The sequence below is a fragment of the Mus caroli genome, chromosome 11 (assembly GCF_900094665.2).
Source record: "Mus caroli chromosome 11, CAROLI_EIJ_v1.1, whole genome shotgun sequence".
Taxonomy (NCBI): domain Eukaryota; kingdom Metazoa; phylum Chordata; class Mammalia; order Rodentia; family Muridae; genus Mus; species Mus caroli.
The window spans coordinates 116,312,739-116,328,498 of record NC_034580.1 but is presented as its reverse complement, the minus strand read 5'-3'; the positions used below and the strand labels follow the sequence as shown (position 1 = coordinate 116,328,498).

Below are 15,760 nucleotides of genomic sequence, written 5' to 3'. Positions count from 1 at the left end.
GAGACAGGGTTTCTCTGTGTAGCCCTGGCTGTCCTGGAACTCACTCTGTAGACCAGGCTGGCCTCAAACTCAGAAATCCGCCTGCCTCTGCCTTCTGAGTGCTGGGAACAAAGGCGTGCGCCACCTCTGCCTGGCCCCTGTTTATGACTCTGTATGTAACAGGGAGTATTGGAGAGAGCTGAATCAGACCTAAGGAGAATAACTTTGTTTTGTACTTTACCTCAGTTTAGCTGCATTTTATAACTAAGCGCATAGTGTTATTCTTGACATAGCGTTTTCTTTGGCGAGGTATTTCAGATTTCAAAAGCAATCTTTTTGCTGATATTCCTGCTACATTTCTTCAAATCTTAGACACAATGGAGGTTCCAAAGAAATCTCAATATGTATACCTAGGAAGCTGTTTGTCATTAGAGTTTTATTTTGTGCTTTGGTGCTTTTTGAAAGTTATTTGGAAAGCATTTTAACTGTGTATCATTCTCACTCATTTATAAGAAGGGAAAACCTTAGTGAAATTAACGGGATAGGATCTGAGCAGCTTTCTGCTTACAGGGTCTAACCTTGCTGAGTTAGTGTCTGTGCAGGGCCTGTCTCAAAGGGTCCTCAACTGCCAGTGTCCAGAGATGGGGACACCCAGCACCCAGGCTGCTCTTTCCATGGTAACTAGAGAACTCAGCGTCCAGCTTTCCCCTATCACTCATTAATTGGCTTTTTTGGTGGGGTAGCAATGTATGCCATTGGGAGTGACAAGTTCACACAAGCCTAGGCAGATTGTCAATTTGGATGAGCACTGGGCCTATAAGATCTTGTTGTTTACAGGTGTATCCATGTTCAAGATGGCATTATATAGCCATCTTTAATTTACGTTTTATTTTTAGTTTTCACTGGACAGTGTGTTATGGATGTGGTTCTCTGCTATCACATGCAGATTTACATCTGTGGAACTAGGTGTTCTTTTTCTCTTTTCTTCTGTTAGGGATTTCTTCATTCCCTGTGCATTGCTGTGAAACACGTCTTCAGAACATTTTCACTGTGCAGGTCTGAGATCTGTTCTCCCTCAGACAACTTCCCCGCAGCCCTGGCCACTCTGTTTTCTCTCTCAACTAGCAGGTCTGAGATCTGTTCTCCCTCAGACAACTTCCCCGAAGCCCTGGCCACTCTGTTTTCTCTCTCAACTAAAGTGTTGAGTTCCACTACTTTAGATGTCTATTTTAAGTGGGACTATACTATGTGTGTGTGGTTGAAATCCCAATTTAAAACAGCCTCTTTCTACCCTTATAAACTTGCTTGGAAAGCAGGTCTTAGCCCTGTAAATGATGTTTGGACAGGTTGGCCTGTCCTATGTAGCCTTTAAAACATATATATGTAAATAAATAAGTAAATAAGTAAGTAAATTAATGTTGGCATGTGTGGTGAGATTGTTTATGTTGAAAACAGACCAGCACTTGGGAAGTGCAGGTAGGAGGATTAGGAGTTCAAGACCAGCTTTAGCTGCATTCTGAGTTTGAAGCCAGCCAGAGCTGTTTGAGACCTGTGTCACTGTCACCTCTACCTCAGCCAGAAAAGAAGACGATGACGACTCGTGGAGTCTTAGTGATTGGTTCATTTGAGACCATTCATTTCAAGGTCTCACTGTTGGGTTTTTAGAGCCTAGAACCTCTAGAGCCCCACATATAGGATGCTTAATATCTGTTGAGTTAAATGATTAATAGGTCCCATCGCACAAGGGATTTGATTATCTACCTCTCTCCCCACTTACTTGTTATTCCTTCCTTTCTCCTTTCTTTTGTTTTTCCCTTTTATTGTTTTGTGTCAGATTATCAGGGTCTCATGCATACAGTCTAGAACTTTCTGTGTGGTTGAGACTAGCCTTGAACTCTATACCCCTGCTTCCATCTTCCCAGTGCTAATACCACAGGAGTGTGCCACTGTGTGCAGCTGACAGACATTTCATTTTAAAACATTTAAAACTATTTTACACTTATTTATGTATTGGGGTGATGGTGGTGACATTCATGCCGTGGTGTACATGTGGAAGTCAGAGGACAACTTGCAAGAGTCAATTCTCTTGTCCTAATATGGGCCCAGTATCAAATTTTGGTCATTAGGCTGGGTTGGCAGCAGGCACTGGCTGCTGAGACTTGCTCGCTGCAGCCGACTTCCCCATTGGTAGCATCATTCTGCACTCCATTTCCCTCTGTGGTAGGTTTATGATTGGAATTGGGTTCTCACTAGTGTTTCAAAAGCAGCAATTAAATTACCACAATGGCCTTGACTCTGCCTACTTTCAACTTTTTATTATTTATACAGAACCTTGGCTTCCTGTGGACCACTTACTGAATTGGCATTGGTATGATTAATACAGTTTTTCTCAAGTGAAATGACAAGGGATGCATCCGTGTGCTGAACATTTCCTAACATTACCAAGTGTTCTTCCTGTGGTCTTGGCAGCCTGTGGCATGTGATGCTTGGATGTTTCATTATATTTCTGTTGTTTGGGGCTTGTAGGTTGCAAAGGAGTTTGGCTTCCAAAACAACGGCTTCTCAGTTTACATCAATAGAAACAAGACTGGAGAGATAACAGCATCGTCCAGCAAATCCCTCCATTTGCTAAAAATCAAGTAAGTAAGCAGCTGGTGGAAGGTAGGCAGTCGGAGGAACTGTGTGCAGTGCTCTACCTGAGGCTATCTGGATTCCCTCTATTCTCTGGATACCACTCTAACTATGGCCCTGCTCACTGCTCACATACAAGGGGACTGTGTTGCTTGGCCGGTGTACAGCAGTCATGCTAGGCCAGCAGTTACTGTTGAGCAGGTTTGACTATGGAATTCTGGAGTGGTTATGGTAAAGAGAAGGTTTTGGTCTTGAGTCCAGATCTGAAGTAGGGCCAACGCCTTGTCTAGAGGGGAGGACGTAGAGCACAGCTGTTTGGGAAATAGATGCCATCATGTCAGCCCTGCTTACTAAGAAGATAGGTGAGGCATGATGGTCCATTTTCACATGTGTGTGTCAGTGGGGCTTCAGCAAAGGCCTAAGGTTATGGAGTTCCTGTGACTCAGTCATGCAGCAGTTTGTGAGTGCAGGGGAGAGTGGTTGTAACAAATGATGGAGCCTGCAGAGTTGACGTTGGCTGTGTGGTTCTTTTATTGACCAGCTTGTTCACTCTTGGGCACCTGCATTCAGCAGTCTTTTTATTTTAGATGTATTTATTTGATGTGTATGAGTGTTTTACCTGCATGTATGGCTCAGTCTGCAGGCATTTGTCTGCAGGCCTGATTACTAGACAGAACTGGAGGCTCTTCTGGCAGTTTTCACTTTTAAGTTTATAGATTAGCATGTGTGGGGAACAAACTATGTAGTGATGATATACTTTGTTCAAAGACTTGCCACCTGTTTGTCTATTCCTGTAACTAGTTTGTGCCGTTCGTTATGGTTACTTGTGACCATTTCTAGCAGAGTGGCTGAAGTCATATTTTCTTTGAGCTTTGGGAGGCTTTGATGTGTATGATTTATTTTGGGTAAGATATTGCTAGGTCTGCAGATCAGGCTGGCCTTTAAGTTTTTATGGAGCTGGAACCTCGGGTTTTGAATTGTAGTAGTTACCTCTGTACCTTTGGGCTGCATCCTCAACCCGGAAAAATGGTTTTAGTCATTTCTTTTTTTTTTTTTTTTAAAGATTTNTTTATTGATTATATGTAAGTACACTGTAGCTGTCTTCAGACACTCCAGAACTCCAGAAGAGGGAGTCAGATCTTGTTACGGATGGTTGTGAGCCACCATGTGGTTGCTGGGATTTGAACTCCGGACCTTCAGAAGAGCAGTCGGGTGCTCTTACCCACTGAGCCATCTCACCAGTCATTTCTTTAAACAAACAAACAAAAATGTATAGCCAGCACATGGGAGGCAGAGGCCAGCAGTTATTTGTGAGTTTGAGGCCACTCTGGTCTCCATAGTGAGATCCAGGACAGCCAGAGCTACGTAATGAGACCCTGTGTCAAAACAAAACAACAACAATAATTTATTTCATTTCATTTGTGTGTGTGTTCATGTGCACACATGTGTGCATGCTCTTGAGTGAAGAGGTCAGGACAACTTTGAGAATTTAATTCTCTCCTTTGGGCCCCAGGGATGAAATTCAGGTTGTAGGGCTTGTCAGTAGGCCACTGAGCTGTCATCTCACCAGCTCCCTGAATCAAGTCATTTCTCAGGAGTGTTACGGACATTTGAGTTTATGTTCCCATTCCTTCCCTGCCTGTGAGCCTTGAGAAGTTTCTTTCCCTCCCTGGGCCTTGTCATCCCTGTAATAGTGCCTTTTCCACATGGATGGAGGGAGCCTGTGTGCTAAGATACAGCGGACATTGAAACAGTGGCTGTGGCTTGTTGGATACAATTTTTTTTTTTTTTTTAATTTGTGTGTGTGTGTGTGTGTGTGTGTGTGTGTACCCACGTGTGTGTCATAGGTGGTTGTGGGCTGTTTGATGTAAGATGCTGCCAAGCTAAAGTCTAGTTTGTTTGGTTTTGAGTTAGGGTTTTCCTGCCTTGAGCTCACTGTTCTGCCCCCTTCCTCTCAGTGCTGGGGTCACGGGTGTGTGTAAAAACTGTTCTCATGAGTAGATAAAGACAAGAAATGGAGTCTAACTGGGTGTACTCAGAAACTTACTGTTGGAGGCAGGATGATTGCAAATTTGAGGCCATCCTGGGCTACAGAGCAAGGCCTTGCCTTAAAAGAAGAAAGAGAAAGCAGGCACCAAGAGAGCAGTTTTCAGGTGAGCCATGTGGCCCGCTCTGTTGCTGTTGCAATAACAGTAAGAGAACAGAAGGTATTTGAAACACCTCTCTCAGGGCTCTCCTAGGCATTTCTGTTGTTACTGTGAAGGCGGGGTCTTACCATGTGTTATCCTTATTGCCCTGGAGTTCTGTATCATCCAGGCTGGCCTGAAACTTGCACCCTGCCTCCTTCCTGCTGGGATTAGAAACCTGTGCTACTCTGACTGGGTCTAGATTGTATGTTGTAATGTTTTACCTAGACACTAGTAGTTTATTTCCTTACTGTCTTAGAGGGTCAAGATCCAAGGCCATCAAGGTATAAAGTATTTCTCATTGTCCTGTGGAAAGCTGCTTTCTTACTGTGCTCATATGGCTGCTGTGTCTAGAGAATATACCATAATACTGTGGAAATTGAAAGTAACTACAACTTTATTTTACTTGTGTTTTTAAGAATGGCATTTCTTTTTTTGTTGAAATTCTGTGTGAATCTTACTCTTCTGTCTTGTAGTTTCATTTTTGTTGCTCAGTAATGAAATGTGTTTCTGTTACTCTTTTTTCTTTTTTTTTGTTTTGTTTTGTTTTTCGAGACAGGGTTTCTCTGTATAGCCCTGGCTGTCCTGGAGCTCACTTTGTAGACCAGGCTGGCCTCGAACTCAGAAATCCGCCTGCCTCTGCCTCTGCCTCCCAAGTGCTAGGATTAAAGGTGTGCGCCACCACACCAGGCTCTGTTACTCTTTTTTTAGGGTGCGTGTGCGCGCATGCACTCATGCTGTGCTTCTCCTGTCTCTCCTGGGTGCTTTAAGAAGTTTGTGACTGAGTAGCAGAGTGCTTGTCTAGCATTGCTGATTCTCTGGTTTATTCTCCGCACCCCTTTATTCCAAGAACACATTGACCTAAGGCTCTGTAGTTTTTTCTGTTGAATTTGCCTGGGTGTTTTGCATGGTTAGTTAATTTGTGCTTGATGTCTGCTTGATTGGTAGATTTTATTTCAACAAATATATTTTCACTTCTTTGTGTCTTCCTGTATAGCCTTTGCTGGCCTTAACATAACACTAGTCCTCCTGCCTTAGCCTTTCAAGATATGAGGCTAGACTAGAAATTAGTAAAAAACCCTTAACATAGAACTAAAAGGAGACAGGTGAAATATTTTAGTTTGGATTTTCAGAACACCCACGTATAAGCCAGGAACAGGTGCAAACAACAACAACAACAACAGTAGTAGTAGTAACAAATACTTCAAAAAAAAAGTTAGAGCCCGGCATGGTGGCACATGCCTTTAATCTTTTAATCCCAGCACTCAGGAGGCAGAGGCAGGCAGATTTCTGGGTTCGAGGCCAGCCTGGTCTACAAAGTGAGTTCCAGGACAGCCAGGGCTATACAAAATAAACCCTGTCTCAAAAAAAAAAAAAAAAAAAGTGGTGAGGCCCTATCTTAAAATAAATAAATAAATAAATAAATAAATAAATAAATAAGGGCTTGTATGGTGGATGGCTCAGCAAGTAAAAGTGATGCCAGCAAGCCTGACGAGCTGAGCTCACACTGTGGGACATACATGAGGAAAGAGCTGACCCCCACAGACTGTCCTCTGACTGTCACCCCTGTAAAACAAGTCAATATGAACACACTACAAATAATAAATAAATAAATGTGCTACAGAAAGTTTGTAATAATCACTGGGCTTGGGCATTCAGCTCAGTGGTGGGTGCACATGTGCCTAGCATGTGTGAGACTCTGAAAAAAGTACAGATTTATGTGGGTGGTGGTGTTCTGGTATGAGTATCCTGTGTTGTGGAGTATTCTTCCACTACTGGGACAAAATAAATACCTGAGAAAACAGAGGGAGGAAAGATTATTTTGGTTTAGTTTCAGTCCACAGTGACTTGGCTCCATCGCCTCTGGAGTGGTAAAGCAGACATTGGAGGAGCATGTAGTGGGGCAGAACCATTCACCTCAGCAGATGGATGCAGGTAGAGACTAAGATGGACAGGGGACAAACACGAGACTGAGTATGGTTTCCTACCACTACCCTGTATCCCCAGGTCTCTCCTCCTCATTTTTAAACTTTTTATTTTGAGATGGTCTTTCTGTTTTGCCCAGGCTAGCTTTGGACTTGCCTTTTGTCTCCTGAGTAGCTGTTTTACAGGCCTGAACCACTAGGCCTAACCAAAGCGTGATTTGATTTCCTTTCCTAGGGGCTGTTGATGTCTAGCACTGTAAAGTGCCAGGCGGCTCCTAGCTTTTTCCTGGAAGGTTTCTGATCCATTCTCTGGAGTTTGTGTTTATGTCTTGTAATTCCAGCATTTGAGTCATAGACTTGCCTCTCTCTCTCAGCCCTTACTCTGTCAATTCTTCCTTGTGTAAATTTATTTCCCTTGTAATTTTGGTTTTTATTGGGGGAAGTGTGGCTTCAAAGAGGATCTATTTGATGCAAGCTTTAGTGGCATTTAGTTATGTGAGCACCAGGGGGTGCTGTGGAGCTGCATTCTCTTCTGGTTTGGGTCTCCAGATCCCAGAAGCAGCCCAGGTTTCACTCCATATGCCTGTGCCTGGTCTTGGAGGTGACTTTGCCCTGCAGAGTATCTGGTGGAAGTAGACTCAGTTTCTTCTTGGTTCCCATTCTGAGTTCCTGGATTCTCTTGGTTGTTCTGACATCCTTGAGTCATGTGTTTTGTTTTTTTGTTCTTTAAGACATTCTCACATTATCCAAGCTGGCCTTGCACTTGCGGTCTAGCTAAGGCTGACCTTGAATTTTTAACTGCTTGCTTTTTTTCCTTCCCAAGTGCTGGGATAACAGGTGTGCTTCATCCAGTCTGGCTAATCCTTTGGTTTATGTAGGAGTTTCAGGCGCAGCAGTCAAATGTGAGCAGGGAGTTCAAAGACTCATCTGTTGCCCAGTAACACTGCCATCTATGAGCCTCAAGTTCCTGATCCTGGCCTTGGCCGAGGGACAGCCGCGTCCTCTGCTATTATTAGTGACATCACTGCCAGCTTTGGAAGGCCTGGGTGTTTTTTACCTTTGGAGCTCAGCAGTGTTTTTACAGTGTATTTGCTAAAATCGATCCAGTGTCTGAGCCAAGTATTTTATAGTTAGAGGATGTTTAGACATATTTAATCCAGTGCTAGAAGCAGAAGTTCTGGTTACAGTCTGACAGCTTTATTGCCTCTGAATTATGGGGGATAAGGAGGTGAGGGCAGCTCTTGAGAGCTGCAGCCCTGCTCCTGGGATTCTGCATGTCTGTCAGTGCTTGTACTTGCAGACATTGTTCTTCTTCGGTTTGCTGTTCAGCACTGGACCAGTTGTTCTCTCAGCTTCTTTCTTGTGTGTCCTGTTGACAGCAGCTGAAAGTTTGCGAAATGATCTGTCACCTCCCGTCTTCAAAGGCTGGAGCTGATTTAGTGCTACGAGACACCTCTGGTCAGGCATGACCCACGATGGTTCTGTGAATAGCTTCAGAGAGGAAACGTTCTTTAGCCACAAGTCATGTCAAGTTGGAGCAGAGCAAGAATTGTGGCAGCTCTTTTGGAAAGCAGGCCTTCAGCAGTCTTGGAGCAGGAAGCTGTGTCTGGGAGTCTGCCCTGTCAGAGGGAAAGAAAGTATTGGCATGTGCTTGAGGTGTGTGCTTCACAGGGGCAGAAACCAGCAGACTTGCCCAACCCTGTAGTGTTGTGACCCTCTGTCCCTGGGGGGTAGCACACATCTGTAATCCTAACACACAGTAAGTAGAAGTAGAAGGATTTTGAGTTTGAGGCCAGCCCAGGCTGCATAGAGAGATGTGGAGTTTTTTGTTTTTTAAATAAATCAGTGTTTTAGTTAGGATTTTATTGCTGTGATAAAATGCCACTACCAAAAGCAGCTTGGGGAGGAGGAAAGGGCTGATTTGACTTACACATCTTGGGTCGCAGTCTTCGAGGGAGAGCAGCACAGGAAGTGAAGTGGAAGCCATGGAGGAATGTTCATGCTTCATGGCTTGCTTAGCCTGCTTTTTCAAACACCCCAGGACCACCTGACCAGTGGGCTGGGCCCGTCCATATCAATGCTAATTAAGAGACTGCCCACAGCTGGCCTACAGGCCAGTATACCAGGCAGGCTTTCAGTTGTGCTGTTGTAGACTTTAGTTTGCCAAGCTGGCAAGACAAAACAAACCAAAAATCACCAACAGGACAGTCAGGGTTGTTTGTGCCTGGGAACTTGTTGATTGTGGCAGTTCTTTGAGACCTGTAGATAAGCAGACTGAGATGTGAAATATGGTGTAAATCAGTGGTTGCATCATCCACATCTGGATGCTTGCAACTCATGTCACCTCATCCAGTCTAGGACTTGTGTATGAGACACATGGATGGACGGAGAGCTGGCCATGGCCTGAGAGTGTGGGTTTGACAGATTGCTATGGATGGAGAGCTCAGCAAGGCCAGAGGGCAGAGACAGAAGGAATGGGAGGGCTGTCCTCGGCCCAGCTGAGCACAGGCTGTGCTAACACATGCAGTCAGATGGCTGCGTGTGTTTCAGAGCTTTTAAAATATTGATAAGGAAGTTAACTTTTAGAGGATGTGCGCTGTTGTGTGTAATGCCAGGAAAGAAAGAATTCTGTTGTCTTAAAATCAGGATCTTCCCTATGTAGGCCACTAAATGGTAGCATTTGTCCTTTGAAGCTGTCCGGGTCCACACCAGACTTTGTGGTTTGTATTTGGGGGAGTATGGCGTTGTGACATTTTGTCCTTTGAACAGGCATGGCGATTTGTTGTTCCTGTTTCCCTCAAGCCTTGCTGGACCCTCATCTGAAATGGAAACATCGACCTCGGTAGGGTTAAAGGCCTTTGGTGCTCCCAATGTGGTTGAAGATGAGATCGATCAATACCTCAGCAAGCAGGACGGGAAGATTTACCGGAGCCGAGACCCACAGCTGTAAGTGCTCCATAGGCTTCTGCCAGTGAGGCGTTAATGGATCATTAAAGCGAATATTTAAGAGCTGGGTGTGGTGGCTTTAGTAATCTTAGCCCTTAGAGAACTGTTGCAAGTTCAAGGTCAGCCTGGTTTACATAGTGAGCTCAGGCTAGCTCATGCAAAAAAAAAAAAAAAATGTTTTTTTAAAAACATGTTCCATGTTAGTAAGCATTTGATAAAGGTGAAAAATCTGAGTCTGGCCACCTATTATCACATTATTTTACTGCAGTTATACAACTCTTTAGTAGATGGGACTTTAAAATGGATTCCACATAAAATGTTTACGAGTATGTGAGTACTAAGAAGCTCAAAAGGTGTCTAGAGACAGGTAGGGTCTGCTTTGATGCCTCTTGAGATGAGTGTCTGCTCCCTCCAACAGAGTTAGGCGTAGAAGACATTGATGGTGGTTGATGTGTTAGCAGTGTAAGGGCTGGCTCTGATCTCTCAGGAGCAGTAGAATGACTTCTAGAAGAGTATCCTGGGTACCCTGCAGTGAATCTGATCCCAGATCTGCTCCTCGGTTAGTCACTTGTACCAGGTTGTGTCACATGATAGTGCATGTGCATTCCTTTATCTTAGGATTTTTTGCAATTCTTTTTAAAGAAACTAGTTAGGGGTTGGAGAGATAGCTCAGCCGTTGAGAGTGCTTGTTGTTCTTGCAGAGGATCCAGGTTTGAGTCTCAGTATCTGCATGGTGGTTTACAGCTGTCTGACCTCTGCCCCAGGCACGTAGTGTGAAGCCATGCATAAAGGCAAAACACCCATACACATAAAATAAAATTGAAAAGTAAAACAGAGAGACCAGTTAGAAGCATCATGATCTACACTCAGATGTGAAATTATGTACATGGAGACTGTTTGTCTCTGCAGTAGTGTGTCATTGTGTAAATGCAATAAGGTGCTGACACTGGGTTACTGGTTCTAAATGCTAAATCAGCAACTTTTATGTCAGATGGAATAGCCAGCAGTGCACTCAGCTGCAGGACTGGAGCCTCCAAGACTACTCCTGTTGGTGTTTCTTCCAAGGACTCACTATAATCTCGGCTTTCTTGGTCCTTTAGAGCCTGCTCACATATATGTGAATTCTGCTCTTCAGAAATAAGCCCATCTCCAAGTGATGGAGGGAGCACATGTTTCCTTTCTGTTTTGTTTTGTTTGAGACAGAGTTTCTGTGCAGCCTGACTACCTTATAACTTGCTCTGAAGACCAGGCTGGCCTCAAAGTCAGAGATCCACTTGCCTCTGCCTCCCCAGTGCTGGGATCAAAGGCCTGTGCTATCACTGCACAGCTTTCTTTTCTTTTCTTGTTTTTTTTTTTTTTTAAAGATTTATTTATTAGTATATGTAAGTACATTGTAGCTGTCTTCAGACACACCAGAAGAGGGCATCAGATCTCATTACGGATGGTTGTGACCACCATGTGGTTGCTGGGGTTTGAACTCGGGACCTTTGGATGAGCAGTCAGTGCTCTTAACCGCCAAGCCATCTCTCCAGCCCCCTTCTTTTCTTTCCCTTTCCCTTTCTTTTTTTTTCTAAATATTACTTTATGTGATTATACTTGCTCTCTTCAGATACACCAGAAGGGGCATCAGATCTCAATACAGTTGTGAGTCACCATGTAGTTGCTGGGAGTTGAACTCACGACTCTGAAGATTAGTTCTTAACCTCTGAACCTTTTCTCCAGCCCCCCCCCCAAGCCCCCCAGCCTTTTCTTAACATTTTCAATTAGTGCAACTTTTCTTTTAAAAAAAATATTTATTTATTTATTATATGTAAGTACACTGTAGCTGTCTTCAGACACCCCAGAAGAGGGCATCTGATCTCATTACAGATGGTTGTGGGTCACCATGTGGTTGCTGGGATTTGAACTCAGGACCTTCAGAAGAGCAGTCAGTGCTCTTAACCGCTGAACCATCTCTCCAGTCCTTACTACAACTTTTTTTTTTTTTTTTTTTTTTTTTTNNTTTTTCGAGACAGGGTTTCTCTGTATAGCCCTGGCTGTCCTGGAACTCACTTTGTAGACCAGGCTGGCCTCGAACTCAGAAATCCACCTGCCTCTGCCTCCGGAGTGCTGGGATTAAAGGCCACCACGCCCGGCTTACTACAACTTTTTAAACATGCTATTTTTCATGGTGGAGATTGAATACAACCTCATGTGTTGTTTATTTTTTAGCTGGTGTCCCATGAAGCAGTTAACATTGATGAAGCCATGAATTTGATTTGTTGGTTAGGGTTTTTAACTTCTCTTTTTCTTCACTTCCCTTCCCTCCCTCCCCATTCCTCCTTTCCCCTCTTCCCCTTTCTTGTCCTCTTTTGAGACAGGCTCTCCCTTTGTAGCCCTGTCAGCCAGTCTGACCTTGAGTCTTCCAGCCTCTGCCTCCTGAATGCTGGGATTACAGGTTTAGGTAATCCATCCTGTAGTTTTTTTTCTGATACACACCAGAATAAATAACTATTATAGTGGGAACATTTGTTTGTGTCCCATCAACAGTAATTCTTCATTTGTAGGGAAGCACTTTGCTGAAGTGTAATGTACATTTTAAATAAAAATATTGGGAAGTAGCAAGAGAAAGTAACCTTTGTATCTCTGTGTTTTTCTTCCACCCTGTGCATTTTCCAGATGCCGCCATGGTCCTTTGGGCAAGTGTGTGCATTGTGTCCCACTGGAGGTAAGTTTGAAGAGGAGGTTTTGGCTGAGCAGTGTGGTTGGCTGCTGCTGAAAGAGCTGTCTAAGCATTTTCTTATCCTAAACTGAGGTGTTTTGGCTTTTTAAAGATTTTCTCTATTTATTGTCTTGGGCCTTTTATTCCCAGTTGTGCAAATAGCACAAAGAATCTGAGGCTTATTTATGGGAGTGACCTTCCTTTAGGGGGGATTGTGAGTGGCTGAGACGTTGTGTTGCTGTGATGAAGGGGTATGTACAGTTCCCTTCTTAGATAATTTTTCTCTGACACATGGCTGGGCCTCTGGGTTCCTGCGTGTGATGGTTTTGATTTACTGTGTCTGAATCTTAGGTCTCTTGTTGATCTCTCTCTCTCTCTCTCTCTCTCCCTCTCCCTCTCCCTCTCCCTCTCTCTCTCTCTCTCTCTGTGTGTGTGTGTGTGTGTGTGAGTGAGAGAGAGAGAGAGAGAATGAGGACGGTCTCTGAGGTACAAGGGCTGTCACTAAGCTATATCCTCAGGCATTTTATGACTTTGCAAAGTCTTCTTAGAGCTTTAGTATTTAACAGGAGTTCATTTTATCTTGAAGAAATGTGACAAATACAAAAAACCCTTCATTCTAACCTTGAACTAGTAAAGACCCAGCTTAGCCTCCCTCATTGTCTCTGTGCCTTCTGGTCTGATCCCCTGCACAGTAAGGTTCAGAAACCTCATGTGTCCTGGCAGAACTGTGACCCTTCATTTTCTGTGTATGGTTTGGCAGCCATTTGATGAGGACTATCTGAACCACTTGGAGCCTCCTGTGAAGCACATGTCCTTCCATGCCTACATCCGGAAGCTGACTGGAGGGGCTGACAAGCAAGTATCCTCTGTGTCTCAGCACGCAATCTCTTCATTCATTTCTGATGATTATAGTTTATAGACACGGGGCATGGGAATGGAAAAGTGAAGCCTTGCAGTGCAGAAAACAGAGCAGTCTCAAGTGTTGCCCATTCCAGAGGCAGGGAGAACCTGTCACATGTCCTGCTATCACCACAGTGCTCGGGGAGGTAAACAAGACATACAGCTGTTGCAAAGACAGTTGCTCCACGAGGATCTCAGTGCACCCACTCCCCGGGGCTCTCCCTCTGTAGACCAACCAGGCTGGCCTCGAACTCAGAAATTCGCCTACTTATGCCTCCCAAGTGCTGGGACTCAAGGCGTGCGCCACCACGCCTGGGGTCAGCTCTACTTTTACAACTGTCATGGGGCTGAAGCCACAACACTTGTGGGTTGCATCCTGGTACCACAGGGGCTCTAGTTAACAGACTTGGTCAGGCAAGACAGTGTAAGCAGCCACCTCTCTCCCTGAATGCAATGGCAGCAGTGGCCAGAAAGGTCAGCTAAGGCAACACCTGTTGTTTGATTTTCCTAAGACAGCCCTCGCTGATAAGAGGACTGGGCTCTGAGTTCAAGTCAGCAGGTTTTTTTGTTCTGGTTTTTGTTTTGTTAAAAATGATTGCCTGATTGTAGCTTTTCTCAGATAACCTGCCAGCATTCAACATAACTTTTAAATCTATCTATCTATCTATCTATCTATCTATCTATCTATTTATTTATTTATTTTTAAAGACATGATTTCTCTATGTAGCCCTGACTGTCTGGAACTCACTTTGTAGACCAGGCTGGCCTCGAACTCAGAAATCCGCCTGCCTCTGCCTCCAGAGTGCTGGGATTAAAGGCATGCGCCACCATGCCTGGCAGCTATTTATTTATTTATTTGAGCCAGAATTTTTCTGTGCAGTCCAGGCTGTCTTAGTAGACCAGACTGGGCTCAAACTCAGAGGTCTACCTGCCTCTGCCTCCCGAGTGCTGTGATAAAGGAGTGGGCCACCACCCCTGGGCACCACCACAACACACCTCAGCTCAAGCTAGCCATTCACAGCATGTGAGTATTTTTAAATCATCAACACCAAAAACATAAAATTTTCATTTACAAAAAAAAGCCACATGGTACAACTTAAATATGTATACTTTTTTGGTCAATTATTTCTTAATAAAACTGGGGAGAGGACAAGAAAGAAAATGGAGGTTGGTGGAATGATTCTGTTGGATAAAGGTACTTGCTGCTAAGCCTGATGAGCTAAATTCAATCCCTGGCCAGAACCCACATGGTGGAAAGGGAAGAAACAACTATTGCGAGTTGACTTCTGACCTATGCATGTGAATGCACACACATATACACATGCACACTAAATAAATAAAACAACTATTATCAAGCAAGAAAGTGGAATGGACCCTTCTGTGATTGAGAAAACGGAGAGCACGTACACAGAATTCCTGTAGGCCAGTGGTCGGCCTGGTGCTGTCTCATGGATGTGGTGCCTTTGACTAGTAGATGAGTGACAGCTCTGTGTCCTAGTGAGAGTTTCCCTAGGAAGAAGCATGTTACACAAACATTTTACAGTAGAAGCTGGGCTAATAATGCCATCAGTCACTCACAGGTTTCCAACGGTGTTCTTGAAAACCTCATGGGTGTGGAAAAGAGCTGTGTGTCCCTGTATAGGACATGGTAGAAAGTGGGGAACTTTGAGCTTCTACTAGAGTGGCTTTAGTGTATTGCCTTGTGTTCTCGCCCCCTAGAAGCACTGTCCAGTGGGTTGTAAGCTGGCTCACATGCCCTCTAGTCTCCTGCCTGACTTCCCAGTAGTGTTAGGTTTAACTCAGCCTTGTTTTCCCTCAGGGGGAAGTTTGTTGCCCTGGAGAACATCAGCTGCAAGATTAAGTCAGGGTGTGAGGGACACCTCCCATGGCCAAATGGTATCTGCACCAAATGCCAGCCCAGTGCCATCACGCTGAACAGACAGGTAAGCAGCCTGTGTCCCTGAGATTTGTTTTCATGACTAACAAGTAGACACTTCCTTTGTGGCAATTCTCTAGTGTTTCTTTTTTTCCTTCTTTCTCTCTCTCTTTCTCTCTCTCTCACCTCTTTCTTTCTTTCTCACTTATATTTTTAGTTATTTTTTGTTTTGTTTTGTTTTGGTTTGGTTTTTGAGATAGGGTTTATCTGTGTAGCTTTGGCTATCCTGAACATTGTTCTGGAGGCTGGCCTGGAACTCAGAGATCTGACTGCTTCTGGCTCCCAAGTGCTGGGATTAAAGGACTGTGCACACCACACCTGGCTTTAGTTACGTATATGCATGCTGTGTGTCTGTGGGATGTGTGCCTGAATAGGGCAGGAGAGGGGGAATCAGACTCCCTGCAGTTAGATTTACAGGGAATTGGAACCTCCTGATGTGGGTGCTGAGAATAGAACTTGGACCTTCTGGAAGAACAGCAAGTGTCCTTTTAGATCTAACCGTCTGTCTTTCTGTGGCCATCATAAGACAGAGAACTTTCTAGTGCTTGCAGGTGTA

The 15,760-nt window shown here is 44.3% G+C and overlaps 1 protein-coding gene across 1 annotated transcript in view; it reads left to right on the top strand.

Moving 5' to 3' along the window:
• Positions 1-15,760, top strand: part of Nploc4 (NPL4 homolog, ubiquitin recognition factor) — a 57,697-nt gene that overhangs the window by 6,458 nt on the left and 35,479 nt on the right. The window contains exons 3-7 of the mRNA XM_021176269.2: positions 2,506-2,618; positions 9,491-9,667; positions 12,326-12,374; positions 13,129-13,223; positions 15,088-15,211. Coding sequence (XP_021031928.1) covers positions 2,506-2,618; positions 9,491-9,667; positions 12,326-12,374; positions 13,129-13,223; positions 15,088-15,211 — 558 coding nt within the window. The remainder of the gene's footprint in view (positions 1-2,505; positions 2,619-9,490; positions 9,668-12,325; positions 12,375-13,128; positions 13,224-15,087; positions 15,212-15,760) is intronic.